Here is a 20064-nt window from a genome sequence, read left to right as displayed (position 1 = left end):
AAGGAAACAACTGGAGGCCATAGAAATCTATTGCATTTAATACACAGTAAATGTGTCCTCATCTCAATTTCCCCTTTGGTTGCTTTCAAAAATGCCCACGGTCACAGCAAAGCGAGGGAGAGGGAGGATTCAACAGGGAGGAGGCTGAAATGGAAAGAGACTGATGTGGTCGTCATAACTTGCAACTGATGTACCTCCTAAAAATTGTGCAGAAGCACACGAACACGACTCCCAGCCAGGACCGCGGCGGGTCTCCTATGAGTGAGTGGCCTGAAAGCTTACACTTGCTTAGTTTCAAGACAGGGGCACTTCTGTCCCTGCTGTCTGGCCCCACCCCCACCCACCGCCCCACTGTCTGGCCCTCATTCAAAATAACTTATGTACGTGTCAACATGGTCTTGATCTCCAGGGACAGAGACCCAAACGAAACAAACTAAACGGAGGATATATCGATTCCTGAACTGCCGGCCCCAAGAACAACCGGAACCAGTCCTCTCCACCTGTCCTCTCTCTGCACCTCACTTTCCATCTCGACAAGTACAGAATAAAGCTTCACCCTCACGGAGGCTTGATCTCCAGCAACTCCATACTTGAATTGCATCGTGTGGCCACCCACCCAAGGGAAACTCAGGCTGGGACTCAGCCTGGGCCGAGTTCAAGGGACTCAGGCTGGGCCGGCTTGCCTCTCTAGCACTGTGGGGGGTACACCTAGCCGGGAACATCCCCACTAGACGTTCAAGGTTGGAGTAGGGAGGAAGGGAGGGGTGCTATGGTAGACAGGACAATGGCCCCTCAAAGACGTTCAAGCGCCAATCCCTGGAACTGAGAATGTGTTTCCCTACACGGCAAAGGGATTTTGTGAATGTGATTAAGTTAAGGATCGGGGCTTTTTGTTGTTGTTGTTTTGTTTTGCTTTTTAAGTAGGCTTCATACCCAGCAAGCGAGGCTCACCCACTAGGCCTTTTCTCTCCTCCCTCCGAGTCCTACCCTTCTGCTACAGGGCCTGTGTCCCCTGGATTCATAGGCTGAAATCCTAACTCTCGGAATCTCAGGATATTATATTTAGAGTATGTGGACTGTGTGTGGAGAGAAGATCTTTAAAGAGGTAATAAAGGCAAAAATGGGGTCATACCAGTGGCCCGTAGTGCAATGCGACTGGTGTCCTTATAATGAGAGGAGATTAGGACGCAGACACGTACAGAGGGAAGAGATACAGAGATGCCGGTAGAAGACAGCCATCCCTAAGCCCAGGAGAGAGGCTTCCGAAGAAACCAACCCCGCAGACACCTCGATCTCTGACTCCCAGCCTCCAGGATTGTGAGAGACGACATTTCTGTTGAAGTCACCCGGTCTGCAGTATCCGTCATGGCAGCAAAACCAGGCACTGCCCTTCAAGGCAGCGGTGAAATCCTACCCCCTTTCTCACACCGCCTTTGGTTAGCCCAGCTCACGGTGCGGCCATTGTCTCCCCATTGTCTCAGAAGGCCTGGAGGCTGAGAGTCGCCAACAGTTTAACACCAGGATCGCAAACCCTAACGCCAGCGGGCCAGGAAGAGAACTCCCAGCGAGTGACGAGTGAAGTGACGTGGCTAAGTATAAGGAAGCCATAGAAAACAGTTCCCAAAAGTAGCTCCCTCCTAGTCAATCCTGTCTGCCTTTACTTTTCTCACGTCCCACTGAGGACAGATACAAGAAACATTCTTCTCTCTTCCTGTCAGAGCTGCGGGTCAAAGTGGCAATGGGAGGGGAGCTGGGCACCTGTCCTCATCCTCGGGTCCGGGAGCCTGCGAGGAGGGGCCGAGCTGAGCTGGCACATACACCCTGCCCTGTGCAAAGGGCAGCCGCTGCTCAGCTCCAGCCCCTTGTCACCAGGGGCCAGGACAGGTACCAGGGCTGCTAGAATTTTCCAGGTTTTCAAAAGAAGCCAGAAATCTTGGTTTAAAACAAAAACAGGAAATCTGATTTTTAAAATACTGACAACTTATTCAAAAATCTCTTAAATCTCTGCTGGCTACTCCACACCTGTCAAGGATGGCTGCTCTCAAAAACCAGAAGTGTTGACAAAGATGTGGAGAATTGGGGGCTCTGGTGCATTGTTGGTGGGAATGTAAAATGGGGCAGCCACTGAGGCAGAGTATGGAGCCTCCTCCAAGAATTAAAAATGAGACTACCAGATAATCCAGCAACTCCAGTTCTGGGTATATGCTCAGAAGAACTGAGAGCAGAGTCTCAAAGATATCTGCACAGCCACGTTCAGAGCCGAAAGGTGGAAACAACCCGTGTGCCCATTGGCAGATGAGTGGATAAGCAAAATGTGATACATATACACACACACACGTACACAATGGAATATTCTTCCGCCTTAAAGAGGAAGGAAACGGATGACCACCTCCATTTCAATGAATACAATGTGGATGAACCTGGAAGACATTCTGTTAATGAAATAAGCCAGGCTTATTGTTTTATTTCACAAAAAGACAATACTGGGATCTCTGGGCGGCTCCGTCGGTTGAGTGACCAACTCTTGCTGCAGGCTCAGGTCAGGATCCCAGGGCCATGGGATCCGGCCCTGTGTCAGGCTCTGTGCTGGGCCACTCTCTTGGGACTTGGGTCTCTCTCTCCCTCTCTGTCCCTGTCCCCTGCTCATGCACTCTCTCTAAAAGAAAAACGAAAAAAATTGGGGGCGCCTGGGTGACTCAGTCGGTTAAGCGTCCCGGGTCACGATCTCATGGTTTGTGAGTTCGAGCCCCGCATCAGGCTCACTGCTGTCAGTGCAGAGCCCACTTCGGGTCTTCTGTCCCCCTGTCTCTGCACCGCCCCCCACTCTCACGTGCTCTCTCCCTCAAAAATCAATAAACAGAGGGGGAAAGTGGGTGATGGGCAGAGAGGAGGGCGCTTGTTGAGATGAGCACAGGGTGTTGTATGGAAACCAATCTGACAGTCAACCATATTAAAAAAAAACCAAAAATCAGTAAACATTTTAAAAAATTTAGAAAAAAATTTTTTAATTTTTAAAAATTAAGAAAAAATTTTTTTAATTTTTAAAAATTAACCAAAAAAAGACAAATACTGCATGATTCAATTTATAGGAAATCCCTAGAGTAGTCAAAATTATAGAGGCAGAAAGTAGAGTGCTGGCTGCCAGGGGCTGGGGAGGGAGGGGAGGATGGGGAGTTAGTGTTTAATGGGACATAGTTACAGTTTTGTGAGAGGAAGAAAGTTCTGGAGAAGGATGGTGGTGATGGTCGCACCATGAATGTACTTTATAGTACTCAAGTGTACGCTTAAATAGGGTTAAGACAGTGAATCTGATGGTATGTTTATTTTATCAGAATAAAAATTTGGGGGGGTGGGGAGATCTTTGCCGGCTAGAATCGTTATTGCCAAACAAGACACATGTAAGGGCTAGATTCAGCCCACAGGCCACCAGTTTGCAAGCTCTGGTTTAACACTTCATTTTTTCCAGTTGTTCCATGTGTTCACGTCTTATTTACCCAGCCAGAAGGTACTAGAAGGTGAAATTCTGTGGAAGTAGGAGCTATGTGTTAAAGTCCTTTCCTATCCATCAGAGCAGGTGCTCAGGGCTCTGCAGTGGGCAAGTCACAGGTGCCCTGCCAAATACCTGATCACACACACAGACACACACACACACGCACACCTACTTAGCATAAAGTTGTGCAGCACACAGAGCGGTGCCCAGAGGAGGCTGCACCGTGGAAGCTTCGGAGTGGAGAGAGCACAGCCTTTGAAGCAGTGAAAGGAAATCCCTCTGAGTAAGATGTGGAGACGGTGTCAGAAGAGGCGAGGCCGAGAGGGTGAGTGAGTCAGAAAAGTGGGCCTTGTACGTTGCATTGAGGAGCCTCACCCCATCCCAGTGGGAGGGGAGGGCACTGAAGACCCTTCAGCAGAAGGTGACAGGACTGGATTTGCTTTTGAGATTAAGTCATGAGAACCAGAGCCCGGAACTCACACTCAGGAAACAGCTAAGCGCCCCTCAGCTACAGCCCTCCAGGGCCTCGCCTGCTCGTGTTCAGACAATGAGGAGGTTGGAACCCGGACAAGCCTGAGGGGCTTCAGTGGGAGGGGCGACACTTGAATACATGCCCTGTTCAGAGCGGGTTGCCGTGTGTGTGTGCGCGCGCGCGTGTGTGCCTGTGCTTGTGTATGTATGTGCACATTGCATGTGCATGTGTGCGCTAGAGGGGGAGGGTATGGATCTCAGCAAGCTGACCGTCCACAGGTTCTGCCTATTTCCTTCCTTTATACCTTCGCTAACGAGTTCCAGGCCTGGTCAGTGAAGGAGGTGCAGCCAACAGATCATCTTTGCACACCCCCCCCCCCCCCCCCGGGGAAACCTGGAGGAGGTATTTACTGAGAGCCCTCGCTTTAACCTGATCCCAGACACCAGTCCCGAGCACTCAGTAACCCGTGGCAACCCCTAGAGGCTGCTACAGGCTCAGTTATGAGGATGGCTACCCAGGGAACCTGCGGGTTCCCCAGACACTGGAATGGCTGAGCCGTGGGGATCTGGGGATCGCAGGGCGCGATCCCGAGCTGCCTAGGCGTGCGTGGAATTCTCGCGCCGACGAGGTCTGAAGGGACAAATGCCCGTTCCCCTAAGACCGTTCTCTGAGGGAAAGATAAATCTTAGAAGAAATGATGTGAACAAACAGGATCCTTCTCCGGTGGCCAACATGTATTCACTGTGCACCGTTTAATAACTGCACGTTTATTAAGGGTATGTCTCTCACTTTGCTCACGGGCAGTTCTTCCAACACTGGGACTTGAAACAGTTTCTTCAGAAAGGACCACAAGTAGCGGTGCCTCATGATGACTGGAAAACTGGAAAACACTGGCCAGAGCAGCCACGTGGAAGGGGCAGTTTGGGAAGTGGTGAAGTGTAGGGACGGACGGGGACAATTATTTTTGGAGGTCTGGTGATTAGGAACCAGGTGGCCGCTGGGCTGCCGGACCCAGGGATTTTGTACTTGGCGACGGAGGCTTCACTCTTTCTTCCCAATCTTGACCATTGGTACAAAGGCCAGGGTGCCCCGCGATTGTCATCAACATATACTCAAATCAAGATGCATTATGCATGCGAACAGGGATGCTTCCAAAGGAGCCCAGAGCTCTGCACTGTCCTTTCTTCTCTCATCTTCACACCCCGTCTGCCTGTGGAACAACTGGGATTCTGCATGAGGCTTCCCCTAAGCAACCAACAGCAGCCACCAGAAACATCGATCGCTTCAAGACAAGTCTCAGCCCCTGCTTCCAACCAGACCGCTACTCCAACACCCCACGCTGGACTTTAGACCTCGGCGCAGGAGACGGCCGTAGCCCCTGCCTGACACGGGGCGCCCTGCTATCGATGTCCCATGGGTGACCAAGAGAAGTCACCTAGAGGTGCGCTGAGAACAGAGAAGCTCAGTGAGATGGAGCCCAAGAATGCGCCCCCTCCACTTGGGAGAGAAGGGTTCCATCCTCCCTGAGCCCCACATTCCGCGTATTCTGCTCCCAGCCTACTCTCAAATCACCCATTCTCTGGGCTCCACCGGACCCCCTCACCCCACCCACTCTCCAGGCTCAAGGCCTGCACGCTCAGCCAAAGCAGACCACTTGCTGCGCCTTAAGCTAGTGCACACATTTCTGCCTCCACCCGCACATTTGTGGGAGGCATATGCCATGTGACCATTCTGACACACGTCACGTTTCATGTGACCATTCCAAAACACCCACCACAAAGGTACTCAAAGTGCGGCTTAATCTTAAAACTTAAAAGTAGTCCTAAGTGAAAAGGACAAATGAGGGATCGGATGAGGGTTCATACGGAGAGATGGATATGTTATCTCTTGAACACACTACTCAGCAACAACAACCACAAACTCAATATTTAATCATTTGTTTCTTCCCCCAGCTACCTAAAAATATCCTTCACGCCAGAATAGCTGCTTCAGGATTGCCACATTAGTATGTCACAAGTTTGCTCACCCTGTTTTCTCCAGCTTCCCGATCCCTGAGTCAGTTAGAAATGCCTTACGGCTTAAATAGTGGCCACCAACAGGGACTTAAGCAGAGAGATATTTGTGACTTCGCATCACAAGAAGTCTGCAGGTGGATGATTGTTAGCATTGATTCAGCTGCTCAGCAGAGCCAGCTGACAGGGTCCCAGCCTCTTTCCATTCTTCGACTGCCATCCTTAGTGCATTAGCTAGGAGTTCTCACTCTTGTCACCTCATGGTTACGAGATGGCTGCCACAGTTCCAGGCATCATATCTTTATACAAGGCATGGCGGCGGGGGGCGGTGCGGGGGGGGGGGGTGGGGAAGGAAAAGGAGCAGTAGTTAAGAGGCTGTTACAACTGTCCTGGGACAAACTGAATCAGAACCAACCTAGTGGTGGTTGACATGGAAAGAGGACAGATTTGAGATACAGTTAGAAGGCAGACGGGGCACAGTCTGGGTGTGGCTCAGTCAGTTAAGCGTCCGATTTAGGCTTAGGTCACGGTCTCACGGTTCGTGGGTTCAAGCCCCGGGCTGGCTCTGTGCTGACAGCTCAGAGCCTGGAGCCTGCTTCGGATCCTGTGTCTCCCTCTCTCTCCGTCCCTCTCCGCTCGCACCCTGTCTCGCTCTCAAAACTAAACAAACATTAAAAAACATTTTTTTTTAAAGGTAGAATTGGCGTGATTCAATCGTGGCAGTGATGAGGAAGATGGCTTCGAGGTTTCTAGCTTGGGTGATAAGGTAGATAGTGGCGGTGGTGGTGATGGAAGGAACAGATCTGGTGTAAGGGAAAAACGGTGATCTTGGTGTTTTTAGTCTGGTGTTTTAGTTCGAGGACCTCTAACATCCAGGTATAGATATTTTATAGAAAACTTAAAAATGAATCTGTAACTCGGAAAAGAGGTAGGTGCTATGTAATTGCGGTAGTATTTGTCACACTGGTGATACCAAAATCACGCAGAGTGTGTAGAAAGGAGGTGGGTTGGAGATAATGGAGCCAGAGATCTCTGATACATAGAGAAGTAAAAGGAGACCTGGGGGGCAGGAAGTTTCCTGAAGGAGGACAGAGACTCAACAAACAGGAAGAGATCTGCAGTGTTGAGTGATCCAGAGCTGTGAAATATATGCACTGGTTTTGGCACTTCGATAGCTGATGACCTCGCTGAAACCAGTTTATGGGAGGGAGGCACACTCCCTACAAACTCTACTTTATAGGGTTTTGAGACATCTTGGGAAATGAGGAAGTAGAGACTATTCCTGTTGGGGGCTTTATAGAAGAGGTGTTCCTCTCTGTAAAAGGCAAGTAGTAAGGAGAGCCTGCAACATCCATTGCGCTTTTCTGTGTGACGATGTGATGGCTGGATCTGAGGCAGCTATCTTGTGACCAGTGGGGGAGACATCGTTGATACACTGAGGTTAGCAAAGCAGAAGGATGGCATGAGGTTGGTCCTTGGCCTTCACTGAGCTGATGAACTAACCTTGTGGACACCTACCTCTCAACTTCTTTTTAAGTGAGAAAAATAAGAGGTCCCTGGGTGGCTCAGTCGGCTAAGCGTCCGACTTCGGCTCAGGTCATGATCTCACAGTTCGTGAGTTCGAGCCCAGCGTCGGGCTCTGTGCTGACAGCTCAGAGCCTGGAGCCCGCTTTGGATTCTGTTGTCTCCCTCTCTCTCTGCCCCTCCCCCACTTGCTCTTTCTAAGAGAAACATTTAAAAAAATTTTTTTAAGTGAGAAAAATAAGTCCTTGTTGCCGAAATCACTTTTACTCTTCTTGTGAATGGTGTGTTCAGCACGCTGTTCATGAGATGTGATAAAAATGAACTTTATTGTTCCTCACCATCCCTGGAAACTACTTAGCGGAGATCGTATCTCCATACTCCTAGATGAAAACTCTGGCAGACCATGACTTTGTCCTCACCCTTAGGTGACAGACAGTCTGAAGTCACTTTCAATAGCAAATGCAGTCACAGTTCTGGAATTCAAATGGCCCAAGATTCATAAAAATCCCTGTACCTGATTCTGCATCAAATCTCCCCTCCACCACCAGGCCAATGTGAGGCCCAAAGCCTGAGGTGGAGAGGGGCACAGAGCTGGCTTCTTTCCTTTTCTACCTCCTGCTTCTCCTCCTCCCACTCAATCTCTTACCTCTACAAGTCTTCTAGGGTACATTGTACCAACCCCTTAGGATGTGGGGTGGTCTTTCCTGAACAGGTACTGCTGTAAGCTGGCTGAGGCTCTCTGGGCCAGGCAGATGTGAAAGCTTCTGTGGGCTCTTAGAATATTCCTGTCTCTGAGGGTTCTTCTCTGCATTTCCCTTGACCTGAGGGGATGCATTTGTCCTGGGGTCTCCTTCCTCAGTCCCACAGGGATGCTGTGCTCACCTCTAGCTTCCTTCTGCTGAGATCCTCCTACCCAACACACACACACACACACACACACACACACACACACACACTGGCTCAATCCAATTCATATACCATGTTAGTTTCCCTCCTGTGTGGCCCATTTCAGACCGAGGGAAAACACTGGGCGTCCTGTGGCTGACCCCAACACAGCCTCCTCTGTCTGCCAGCCACAGGCCTCCTGAGCTTTCACACTTGTCAGTCAAAACTCTCGAGACCTGCTTTAAGGTGAGGACGGTAGGACCCCTACCCCAGGCATTGCAGACGGAATCCGAAGGAGAAACCATTCAAGAATGCTCTGTCTCTCCCTTCTCAATCCTTTTGGGTTCCCCATTCCAGGAGTGGTTCAGGAGCTTCTGGAGAAGTTCTCAATCATTCTCTTTGGAAGTTCTGCACAGGATAGCCTGGCCTTGGAACTTGACCTTTCGTATTCTTGCTCAAAATTCTGGTTTCACCACCCGCCTCCAAAATGCTTATTAGAGAGAAAAATTAACCTCTATTGTCTTAGCTCAGAATCTACTACCTGGGCCTGGAAAGCAGCCAGATAGCTTCGCTGTGCTGAGCGGCTCCGTGACTCTCCTGACACAATCAAGTCAAAGCTGGTAATTTATAAGGGTAAAAAGTTGTAAATGTCCACCAACAAGAGATTAAACAAATGAAACATGTATATGATGGAAAATGACTCAGCCATTTAAAACAATACTTTGGGGGGCGCTTGGGTGGCTCAGTCGGTGAAGCGGCCGACTTTGGCTCAGGTCACGATCTCGCAGTCCGTGAGTTCGAGCCCCGCGTCGGGCTCTGTGCTGACAGCTCAGAGCCTGGAGCCTGTTTCAGATTCTGTGTCTCCCTCTCTCTCTGCCCCTCCCCTGTTCATGCTCTGTCTCTCTCTGTCTCAAAAGTAAATAAACGTTAAAAAATAAAATAAAATAAAATAAAACAATACTTTGGAAGTATTCAAATATAGCAACATAGGACAATGTTCTATTTTGTTAAATTAAATATATGCAGGGGGAAAAGACTAACAGGAAATGTGTAAACATTCAAAAGGTCAAAGTTCAATTTGGTTGAAAAAAGTAACGTGTATATTACACACACACTGAAAGCAGAAAGTAGCAGGGCAGATCCAGGGGCACCATATCTGCAGCTGCCTCGGGGGAAGGACCCGGGTGGGAAGGAATATTACTTCTAAAGTTTTCAACCATATACAGATATTCCTTTTTCAACTAAAGAAACCATAGTTTGGGTTCTTTAAAAAAAAAAAAACTTTGACATTTTTGGAGGAAAAAGGATAAAAACTTTTTTTTTCTTGGTGGAAGAGAATTACTAGACATTTTTTAAAAAATCCTTTTCTTCTTTTCCTCTCTATTTCTAAATCATTATGTATTACTAAAACACACACACACGATACGATTGCTTCCCCCCTCCCTGTTCCCTTCCTGAACAACTGAGCTCTAAAGCCACGAGTGATGGATGAGCACAGCAAGGTGGGGATCCTCCGGGGCCAGGGTGGAAGGCGCAGGGTGTGGTTGCAGAGATCAAGCAGGGTGATGAGGATACAGCATGGGGGTAGACTGGCGGAGGTAATGGGACTTCAGAGGGTTGAAGAGGGCTTCCTTGTATTTCCCAGCCTGCACAGGGAAGGGAGGGCATCCGTGCAGTGGGGCGACCCAGCCAGAGTGTCTTAGTAGGATGGGAGGGTAGGCCAGCGGAGAGGCAGCTTGGTGATGAGCGTCAGGGCCCCAAACCACCCACGTGGGTGGGGGGCGGGCAGCAGAGATGGAAATGAGTTACACGTAGGGGCAGGCAAACGAGGGCGTATATTAGAGGCAATGAAAACCAGTGTCTCACTGGTAGAGAAGGGAGTTGCAAATACGAAAAGGAAGAAAATGAATAAATTCAGGGGTGTTGGATTGGGATCAGAGGTACTGGTGTGCACCATGGTTTTTCAATATATAGATAGATGCAGAAATAAGCATCGAACTAACTGTGTAGCTATATGGATTTATAATAAACAGAGACAGATGTTGTCTTAGCTTGGGATGCTATAAATAAAATATCACAGACTAGGTGACTTAAACCATAGGCATTTACTTCTCAGTTCCAGAGTCTGGGAAGTTCAAGAGCAAGGTGTGACAGACCCCTGATGAGGGTGCTCTTCCTGGCTTACAGGCACCACCTTCCCACTCTGTGCTCAGCTGGCTTTTCCTCAGCACAGCCATGTGGAGGGAGAGAGAGAGATCTCTCGCCCTCTTTTGATAAGGCCACTAATCTCATCATGAGGGCTCTACTCTATGACCTCATCTAACCCTAATTACCTCCCAGAGACACCATCACATTGGAGGTTATGGCTTCAACATATGAATTTGAGGGGATGCAAACACTCGGCCCATAAGAGATGTATGTGTATGTACATATATCATATCATATCATATATCATATCATTATACACAAGGCACATATCCATATACAAATGCTACAGGGATTCCCTCTTTCTGTCCAATGAGTGGGCCTGGAAGGGATGATACCTCAAAAGCAAAGAACAAAGCTAGTACCCAAATCTTGGCTTCTAAATACTATTTTCCACTAAAAGAAACGCAGATGCCTCGCAGAAATGACCATTTCCAGCTCTGGGAAGGGAAAGCACAAAATGAGCCTGGAACAGAAAGCAAGGTGTGGTCACAGAATGATGAGGGCCGTCAGAAGGACACAAAGACAACTTGAGTGAGTCCTCACTAGCCAAACAGGGGGCAACATGTCATTGCAATGAAGACAAATACTTACGGGTTATAAAACTTTGAATAAAAGAGGAGGTCATGATTCCATACTGATACAATAAGTGAATAAATTGAAAGTTTGATGAAGACTAGGAGGAACATAGTACCTCCCCAAAAATACTTATTAATTACCAAGGGGGGAAAAGCCTGGCAGACCCCCCCCCCTTAAACCAGTGATCAAAGCAAAATCATCAGTAATGGGATAAACCAAATAGTGGCCCATATGACCGGGCACGATAACACAGTGTCATTTCTATGATGTTTTTGCCAAAGATGGATAATCTGAATCTAATAATAAGGAAATATTATACAACATAATTGGCCTGTAATGTTCAAAAATGCCAAGATCACAAAAGTCAAGGTGAGTCAGAGGAACTGTTTCAGACAGAAGGAGACAAAAGTGAATGCAACTCATAATTCTGAATGGGCCTTTCAGGCTATGAAGGACATTATTGAGACAACTGGTAAAACTTGAATGAGGTCCGAGGATTCGATGTCAGTAATATATGTTCCTAATTTCCTGATTTTTGATGGTTATATTGTGCTTATGTAGCAGAATATCCTTATCTTTTTTTTAAGTTTATTTATTTATTTTGAGAGAGAAAGAATAAGCAAAGGAGGGGCAGAGAGGGGGGGGACAGAGGATACAAAGCAGGCTCTAAGCTGTCAGCACAGAACCTGATGCAGGGCTTGAACCCACAAACCGTGAGATCATGACCTGAGCCCAAGTCGGACGCTTAACTGACTGAGCCACACAGGTGCCCGGAGAATGTCCTTATCTCTAGGAATTCCAAACTGAAGTATTTGTAGGTGATTGGACATCAGATTGGAAACTTATTCTCAAGTGGTTCGGGAAAAATATAATTTTCTGTACTAAACAGCCAACTTTTCTCTAATTTTGTGATCATTTCAAATTAAAAATATTTTTAAAAGAACCAATAATTTATATATATATATATATATATATATATGAATTAAATATCCCTAAATACATGATATATGTGATTACATACTACATATTTTGTTAATGCACTGATAGCATATAAATATACTACATGTGGGGACACCTGGGTGGCTCAGTCGGTTAAGCGTCTGACTTTGGCTAGGGTCATGATCTCACAGTTCACGGGTTCGAGCCCCACATCAGGCTCTGTGCTGACAGCTTGGAGTTTGGAGTCTACTTCGGATTCTGTCTCCCTCTCTCTCAGCAACCCCCTCTTAAAAATAAATAAAATATTAAAAAATTAAAAAATATATATATATGTCACACACACACACACACACACACACACACACACACACACACACACTACGTGTGGAAACATACAGTGCTGGGACCCGGAAGCAGAGGGGGACCTCCTTGTGCCAAAGGGGAGGTGGCAAGCCCTGAGGTTCTGGAGAGGTTCTGGAGAGGTGGGCTGCCCTCAAGAAGGCTGTATGACTGCAGCTGGAGGCCGGGCCCCTCCTATAACACCTAGACACCTCCTTCTGAGATCAAGCCTTCCAAACATCCTAGAGAACTCAGAAATTCAAAATTTCCAATATTCTGTCTCTCTGTCCTCAGAGATCGCTGAAATCCCAGAGACTCTCCTATTTCAGGATCCCCGACACATGCCACAGACAGCCTGGGGCTCTCGGGGTGGCCCCGTTGTGGCCCGAAGGTTGAGAGTCAGACAGAGGAGGGTCTGAGTTCTAGCTCCAGCACGTCTAGTCTGGTGGGTGCTTCTTCCCAGGGCCCTGGTGGGGCTGGAGTCACAGACCCCGTAAAGCCCCCACCCCACCCCCCAAGCCTGGTAAATGACAAGGTCAGTGAACAGGAACTATTTTTCTCTATCAGCTAAAAGTTTGTGTCTCCTTGTTTCAAGTCCAGAAATGTGGTTCACAATTCAGATGAAAGTGAAAAGAGCAAAAGCCAGCCTGGGGCTGGGCTCTGCCATGTGCTCTGTTTTTAGCCAGGGTTGACTTCGGACCCCAGCAGGGTTTTATGACACATTCTTTATGGTTCCAGACTTTCTTCTGGGACAGGGTGAGGTACAGGCGGCGGGGGGGGGGGGGGGGGGGGGGGGAAGGTCAGGTATCGGGGAAAGTGACACCGAAGGGAAGTTTTCCTAGAAGTGCCACTGTTCTAGCTTGATATCCTCAGCCCTTTGCACTGGGAAGAGTTTCTGGTGGAAAGTCTGAGTAAACCCAGCCCACATTCAATAATATTTATTGACCACTAAGTGTCTAGTGATGGCAGATAGAGAAAGACGCAGTCGCAGCCCAAATGCTCACAAGAGTGGGGAAGAAGGGGCACCTGGGTGACTCAGCCAGTTGAGCGTCCGACTGATTTCAGCTCCCGTCATGATCTCACGGTTCACGAGTTCAAGCTCTGCATCGGGCTCCGCACTAACAGCACAGAATCTGCTTGGGATTTTCTCTCTCCCTCTCCCTCTGCCCCCCCCCCCAAAATAAATAAATAAACATTAAAAAAAAAAAAAAAACCCAGAATGGTGAGGAAGGAAAGTAGCCCCACCAAGAGCTTCCATTTTCACGCTTGAGGCTTTTGAGCTCAGCACCTCCATTGAACACCACCCATGTGCTTGGCCCTCGGTGAGGTCCCAGGGCGGAGAGCCAGGTGGGTAGGATATGGCTCAGCCATGAGGAGCTCACCGTTTATTACAGGTGAGAAACCGACCCAAACACCTCCCAAGCATTAGGATAAAGGTGTTCTCACAAAGCATTCCCTTGAAGAAAATTGTGAGGTGGGGGGGAACAGTGAGGGGGTCTGGAAGATCACAGGCAGAAGGGGGCGCTCGCGCATTGCCCGGGGAAGTGACGCTGCCAGCTGGGTTCATGGGGCCTGTGGGGGGTGGGAGGTGGGAGGATAGGACGAGGCCACGGAGCGCGGTTGGCTCTGGTACCCTGAGGACCTTCCTGGGTCCCACTCAGAAACTCAGACTCGACCCTGTGGGCAGTGGGGAACCACTGAGGGGTTTAAGCAGAGGGACAACGTGGTCCGATTTGCATTTTAGAAAGATCACACTGGCAGGCGCATGGGAGATGGCGTGGGGTGGGGCAAAGCCAGACACCGGGAGTACCATTTTGGAGGCCGTTACAACTGTCCCAGGGAGAAATAATGGCGCCCGGAACCATGGCGGTGGCAGGTAGGGTAGACTGAAGTGGGCAGTTTGGGGGGGTTACTTAGAAGGGAGAACTGGGGTTGCCTGGGTGGCTCAGCCGGTTAAGTGTCCAACTCTCGGTTTCAGCTCAGGTCATGATCTCGCTGTTGGTGGGTTCGAGACCCACTTTGGGCTTCATGCTGACCATGTGGAGGCTGCTTGGGATTCGCGCTCTCTCTCTCTCTCTCTCTGCCCTTCCCCCGCTTTCTCTCTCTCTCAAAACAAGGAAACTTAAAAAAAATATAAGGGAGAACCGACACCACTTGGTGATGTTCCTGAGGAGGATGGGCGGCTCTGAAGTTTCTAGTTGGGGTAGGGGAGGGGGTGGCGGTGGTGCCTTTAATGGCAGAACAGAAAGAGCAGATTAAAAAAAATTTTTTTTTTTTTTTTTAATTTTTTTTTCAACGTTTATTTATTTTGGGGACAGAGAGAGACAGAGCATGAACGGGGGAGGGGCAGAGAGAGAGGGAGACACAGAATCGGAAACAGGCTCCAGGCTCCGAGCCATCAGCCCAGAGCCTGATGCGGGGCTCGAACTCACGGACCGCGAGATCGTGACCTGGCTGAAGTCGGACGCTTAACCGACTGCGCCACCCAGGCGCCCCAAAAAAAATTTTTTTTAATGCCTATTTATTTTTGAGAGAGCGAGCACATGTGAACACACGCGCTAGCGGGGGAGGGGCAGAGGGAGAGAAATGGGGACAGAGGATCGGACGTGGGCTCTGCACTGACAGCACAGATTCCCTAGGCGGGGCTCAAACTCACACGCTGTGAGTTCCTGACCTGAGCCGCAGTTGGACGCTTAAGTGACTGAGCCCCCAGGTGCCCTAGAAAGAGCAGATTTGATGCAAGGGCAAAAGAATGAGCTTGGCCGTATACTCTGAGGTGCCCTGCAGAGACCCATGCAGAAACGAAGGACAGGTAAGTAATTGGAAATACGGGTCTGTGGCTGAAAACAGAGGCAGCTACTCACTGCACGAGATGGCGGTTATCAGTCAAGGGGATGGCAGCCTAATCGTGGGGGTCCGTCCAGAGGTGAAGGGACACAGAGCAGCCGAGGAAAACCAGACAGTGGTCAAGGGGTAGCAGGAGACCCAGAAGAGGGGTGGCAGGGAAAGACCCAACGGGAGCACAACGCTCCAGGCCGAAGGGAGCCTCGCAGCGGCAAACGGGAAGGTACGGGCTGTGATGTGGGTGCCAGAGGAGCAGACAGGTGTTGGGTCAGTTCTGGGGGCTGGATGAGGTTTTAGTAGATGAAGAAGTCTTGGGAGAGAGGAGTGGAGACTATTTCTTTCTCGTTTGTTTTTCTTTTTGTTTATTTTTGAGAGAGCGCGCGCAAGGGAGGGGCAGAGAGAGAGGGGGAGGGGGGCAGAGGATCCGAAGCGGGTTCCGGGCCCCGATAGCGCAGAGCCCGCTGTGGGGCTCGAACCCAATGAACTGTGAGATCATGACCTGAGCCACCCAGGCGCTGCAATACTATTTCTTTAAAAGACGCGGTGGTGAAGGAGAAGAGAGATGAGGAAAGGCAGGATTCGGGTCACACGGGACCTGGTGACACAGGAGCAGGCAGGCAGGGGGCCTGCAATGACAGTGATGAAGGGGAGCCGCGGGGAGCCGCGGAGGGAAGTCAGGCAGGAGGAGTGGGCCTCCGTGAGGGGGAGCTAGTAGGGAAGGGGGCTCCAGAAGGGAGTGTTGTCCTTGGCACTTGCTGTGGGGGAAGGCCCCAGGCCCCAGCGGGACCCACGGGCCTGGGCTCAGGTGCGGGGAGCAGCCGGCCTGAAAGGGGGGCAGGGGCAGGCCTGGGCAGGGGCCACGGGTGGGGGGTGCAGAGTGAGGAGCCCGCAGGGGAGGCCGCGTGTGCGCTCAGGGCTCAGCATCCTGCCGAGGGGTTACTCACTGCTGACTCAGACCCAGGTGCTCATTTGCATGTTGTTCATGTCAAGCCAAAATGAGCAGGGATACCAGGGGGGCATCGCATCCCCTTTCTGAGCAGAACCGCCCCAGATCTTCGAAGCGCTCCTGCTGTGGTGCTGAGTCTGTGACTTAGACATATTTCCTTTGTAAAGGGCTCTGTTCAGTGCTGCCCACGTGGCTGTCTGTGAAATGGAGCTGAGGGGGAAAAAAAACCACTCAGGAAGTTCATTTCCTCCTTAAGAATATGGAGGTAAAATTTAATTTTAGGTTGAATGCTCCGAGCACGGCCCTTCCCGCTGCCAAATATTTTCCCTTATCATCTATCTCCTCCCCCAGAATGTAACCAGGACGGGAACACTGTTTTGTATGCCTGTGCCTAGAACGGTGCCCGACACACGGTAGGTGCTTGACAAACACAGGACGTGACTGAACGTCTCGTTCCAAGCACTTTCTCTAAACCTTGCAGCCCTTAGGCACCTCACAGTTTAGGAAAGACTGACTCTGAGAGGTTAAGCGTTTCCCTAGGTCAGGGCACCTGGGTGGCTCAGTCAGTTAAGCGTCTGACTCTTGGTTTCGGCTCAGGTCATGATCTCACGGTTCATGAGTTCGAGCCCCGTGTTGGGCTCTGTGCTGACAGCATGGAGCCTGCTTGGGATTCTCTCTCTTCTTCGCTCTCTGCCCCTCCCTCCCACTCTCTCTCTCTCTCTCCTTCAAAATAAATAAACTTAAAAAAAAAAAAGCCATTTCCCTAGGTCAATCAGACTGCAGGGAAGGGGCAAGTCCCTACAATTTCAAGCAGGACTTCCCGCATGTGAAGCAATAGTTCAAAAACTACTTATGAGTTTATTAGGTGACTACTCCTGTGAAACCTATTCATGCTAACCCAACTCTGACAAGAACATCCCCGACAAGAACAAGCAAATGGACTGATTTCCACTCAAATATAAATAGCTTCCAAGGGGCTGAAATGCTCTGGCCAGCTGACTAGCTCAGTCTGTCCCAGTAGGTCAGGCCTACTAAGGAAGCCAGACCCCCCCCCCCGCCCCATCCCCCCAGTGGCTAGGAGCCCAAGCGGAGTTAAGTACTCTTGGGGAGACCGTGAACCAGCCCCATGAACTGGACACACAGAAGGCCCGTGGCCATTGGCCAGTCGGGGTGCCTGCCTCCACCAGGGCCAACAGCACACTGCTGGCCACTGGCCACCTAATGGGAGAGCCAGCCAGCAGCCTTCAGCCCCCTTGTGTCCTTCCAGCTCTTCCTTTCAGGGAAAATACTTAAGCGACCGAACGATACTTAGGCGAAAATACTGAAAATACTCAAGCGACTGACTCATTCCAGCTCCATACCGGTTTTCATCGACGCTCTCAGATAATTACATATTGTTGACAAGGGGAAACCCTACACATAGCAGGAAGTCACCTCGCAACAATTCTGACCATGGTGTCTGGGGAAAGGCACCTCACTGTGAATCCGGGCCTGTGTTTGGGTCCCTGCCGGCTTGAGCCACTACGCAGGGGGGTGTATGTGTCCTGCCTGTGACCTAAATTTTGGGTGTCTATCTTGTATTTCTGTTCCCTACAGCTAGAGGGCTTTGATTTCAAACCACAGGGGGAGCATGATGAGCAAATAGCTGTCAAAACCATTTTGGGGCGGAAACAGCCAATGGAAGGTTCGGTCAGCATCACTGCTTGTAAGTCCAAGAATCAGAGAAGAATCCAGGCCTCTGAGAGTTTCTTCGGTAAATGGAGTCCCTTAACTGTTAGTACAGGCTTTGTTTCTTCTTCTTCTTCTTCTTTTTTTTTTTTCCCCCTCTACTACTCAGTAGCTTATTTTCAAGCAGAACAGGGGGAAAAAAAAATCCAGTCTCCAACGCCTGGGCCAGTGCAGAGTCATCACCAGCAAAACAGCTGTTAACATGGCTGACGCTCATACCTGTTAACTGCTTTAGTTAAGTTAAAGGACTGGCAGGAGAGAAATTCTGGCTGGCTGAGCAAGGAAAAACATTTCAGAGGTAAGTCACCAAAGACAGTAGCAGATGTCATGGAGCACAGAGCAGAAGCTACCAGGGACTTGACCGTCTCAAAGCAAAGCAAAACAGCTGATAAATACTCAGCCAAGCCAACTGCCAATTATACAAGAAGCCCAGGAAGCCAGAGAGGGTGTGAGTTTATTATTTTTTTTACTAAAAAAATTTTTTTTAATGTTTGTTTTTGAGAGGGAGAGAGACAGAGACAGAGCATGAGTGGCGGGGAGGTGGGGGGGAGGGGCAGAGAGGGAGAGGGAGACACAGAATCCGAAGCAGGCTTCAGGCTCCGAGCTAGAGTCCGACGTGGGGCTCGAACTCACGAACCGTGAGATCGTGACCTGAGCTGAAGTTGGATGGTTAACCGACTGAGCCACCCAGGCGCCCCTAGAAGTTTCTTTAATTAACAGTTCACCCTTCTCTTCATCCACAGATCCGTCAGCCCACGTCTCTTCAAAGATCTAGGATGTTGCTTCAGGTAACTGCCCTCCCCACAGGGAGCCAATCATGCAAACATGTAAATGTACGATTTGCAACTATAGCACTGTTGCAGTCTTAGGGTTACAAGTGGCTCCTAGGGTTCACAGGAGCCGGGAGCTAGTGAGCTAGAGAGCCAGTCGTTCAACCCCTTTTATTACGGCGCAGGTTTATGGCGACCAGGATAGGCTCCAGAGTGACGCGAGTGTGGGGCTGAATAGACAGTCCTGCCATTGCTCGTGGCGTGATGCTGCTAGTCATGTAGCCACTCTAACCCTGTTTCCCCATCTGTGAAGCAGGGATAATAGTCCCTCACTTAACGGGTGATGGAAAAATTACATGTGATCCAACAGGCAAAGCCTTTGGCACACAGCATCGTACCCAGCAAATGCTCAAAGAATGTGAGCTGTTCTCCCATGTCTATGAAGGCCCAGAAAGGTGCTGTTGGGTATCGCCATGCGGGTCCTATAAATTTCTACATCTCACGGTCATACCTATTAGAAAGTAACTATGTAAGGAGAATCTGCAGATAAGAAAAGCTATTATGTAACGTTGTTAGGCTGTAACTTTGTCAAGTTGTGGCTATGAACATCCTCAGGCATTTGAAGATGAACAGATTTTTTCTGTTAGGAGTCCATACGTTACTCAAAATCAGAGAGCACTGCTTTATCCCACAGCATTAGTATTGTTCAGTATTAGCTAGAACCCACTAAACTTTTCTTCCATCTCCATCTCTTTTTTAAGGAAATACAGACTTAGTAAAGCAACATTTGGGACTATGCTGGGCTGGACACACATGTACTGTAATCACTTCTGTGTTCTGTCTTTACGTCTTCAGATATCAGATAACAACGGGTGTGAAAACAACAGTGGACCCTGTAAGATTTCCAGAGTCCCATGCACTGTTTTCTAGGGCAGGGAATGGGCTGATCTATTACGGGCTCTCCCATCATCTAAGAGCTCTAGTTCTTTTGTCCGTACAAGGCGGTTACTGGATGACCGGGAAATTGCTCACGGCCTGCAATTGACTGGAAGCAGAGGGCTAACCAGGCAGGATCAGAAGCAAAAGCAACGAGAATCCCGACTCCCTCCTTCACCAGCGATGACCTTGGGAAAAGCACGTGTGTCTGACCTTCAATTCCGTCTATATAATGGGGATGACGGTGTGCCCACATCACAGAACTGGCTCAGGTGAGTTACTGCACTATAAAAGGAAGGTGCTTTGTAAACACCAGAGCACCAAACGAGAAACCCCACTAACCAGACTGCTTCAGCCAGAGGACTCTGCTCACCGTGCTCTGGTCGTGTGCACAC

At 49.5% G+C, this 20064-nt stretch overlaps 1 protein-coding gene across 2 annotated transcripts in view; it reads right to left on the bottom strand.

Moving 5' to 3' along the window:
* The window catches only part of TMCC3 (transmembrane and coiled-coil domain family 3), a 326327-nt gene that overhangs the window by 14933 nt on the left and 291330 nt on the right, over positions 1-20064 (bottom strand). The window contains exon 4 of one of the 2 annotated variants that reach the window (XM_086712642.1): positions 14994-16432. The exons of the other annotated variant lie outside the window; for it this stretch is intronic. Within the exon in view, the coding sequence (XP_086568768.1) occupies positions 16241-16432 (192 nt within the window). The 3' untranslated portion in view covers positions 14994-16240. Of the gene's footprint in view, positions 1-14993; positions 16433-20064 lie in introns of those variants that run through there. 2 annotated transcript variants of the gene reach the window in all.

The sequence above is a fragment of the Puma concolor genome, chromosome B4 (genome assembly GCF_028749965.1).
Source record: "Puma concolor isolate L17-30 chromosome B4, mPumCon1.1.hap2, whole genome shotgun sequence".
Classification (NCBI taxonomy): Eukaryota; Metazoa; Chordata; class Mammalia; order Carnivora; family Felidae; genus Puma; species Puma concolor.
This window is presented reverse-complemented; position numbering and strand designations above follow the sequence as displayed.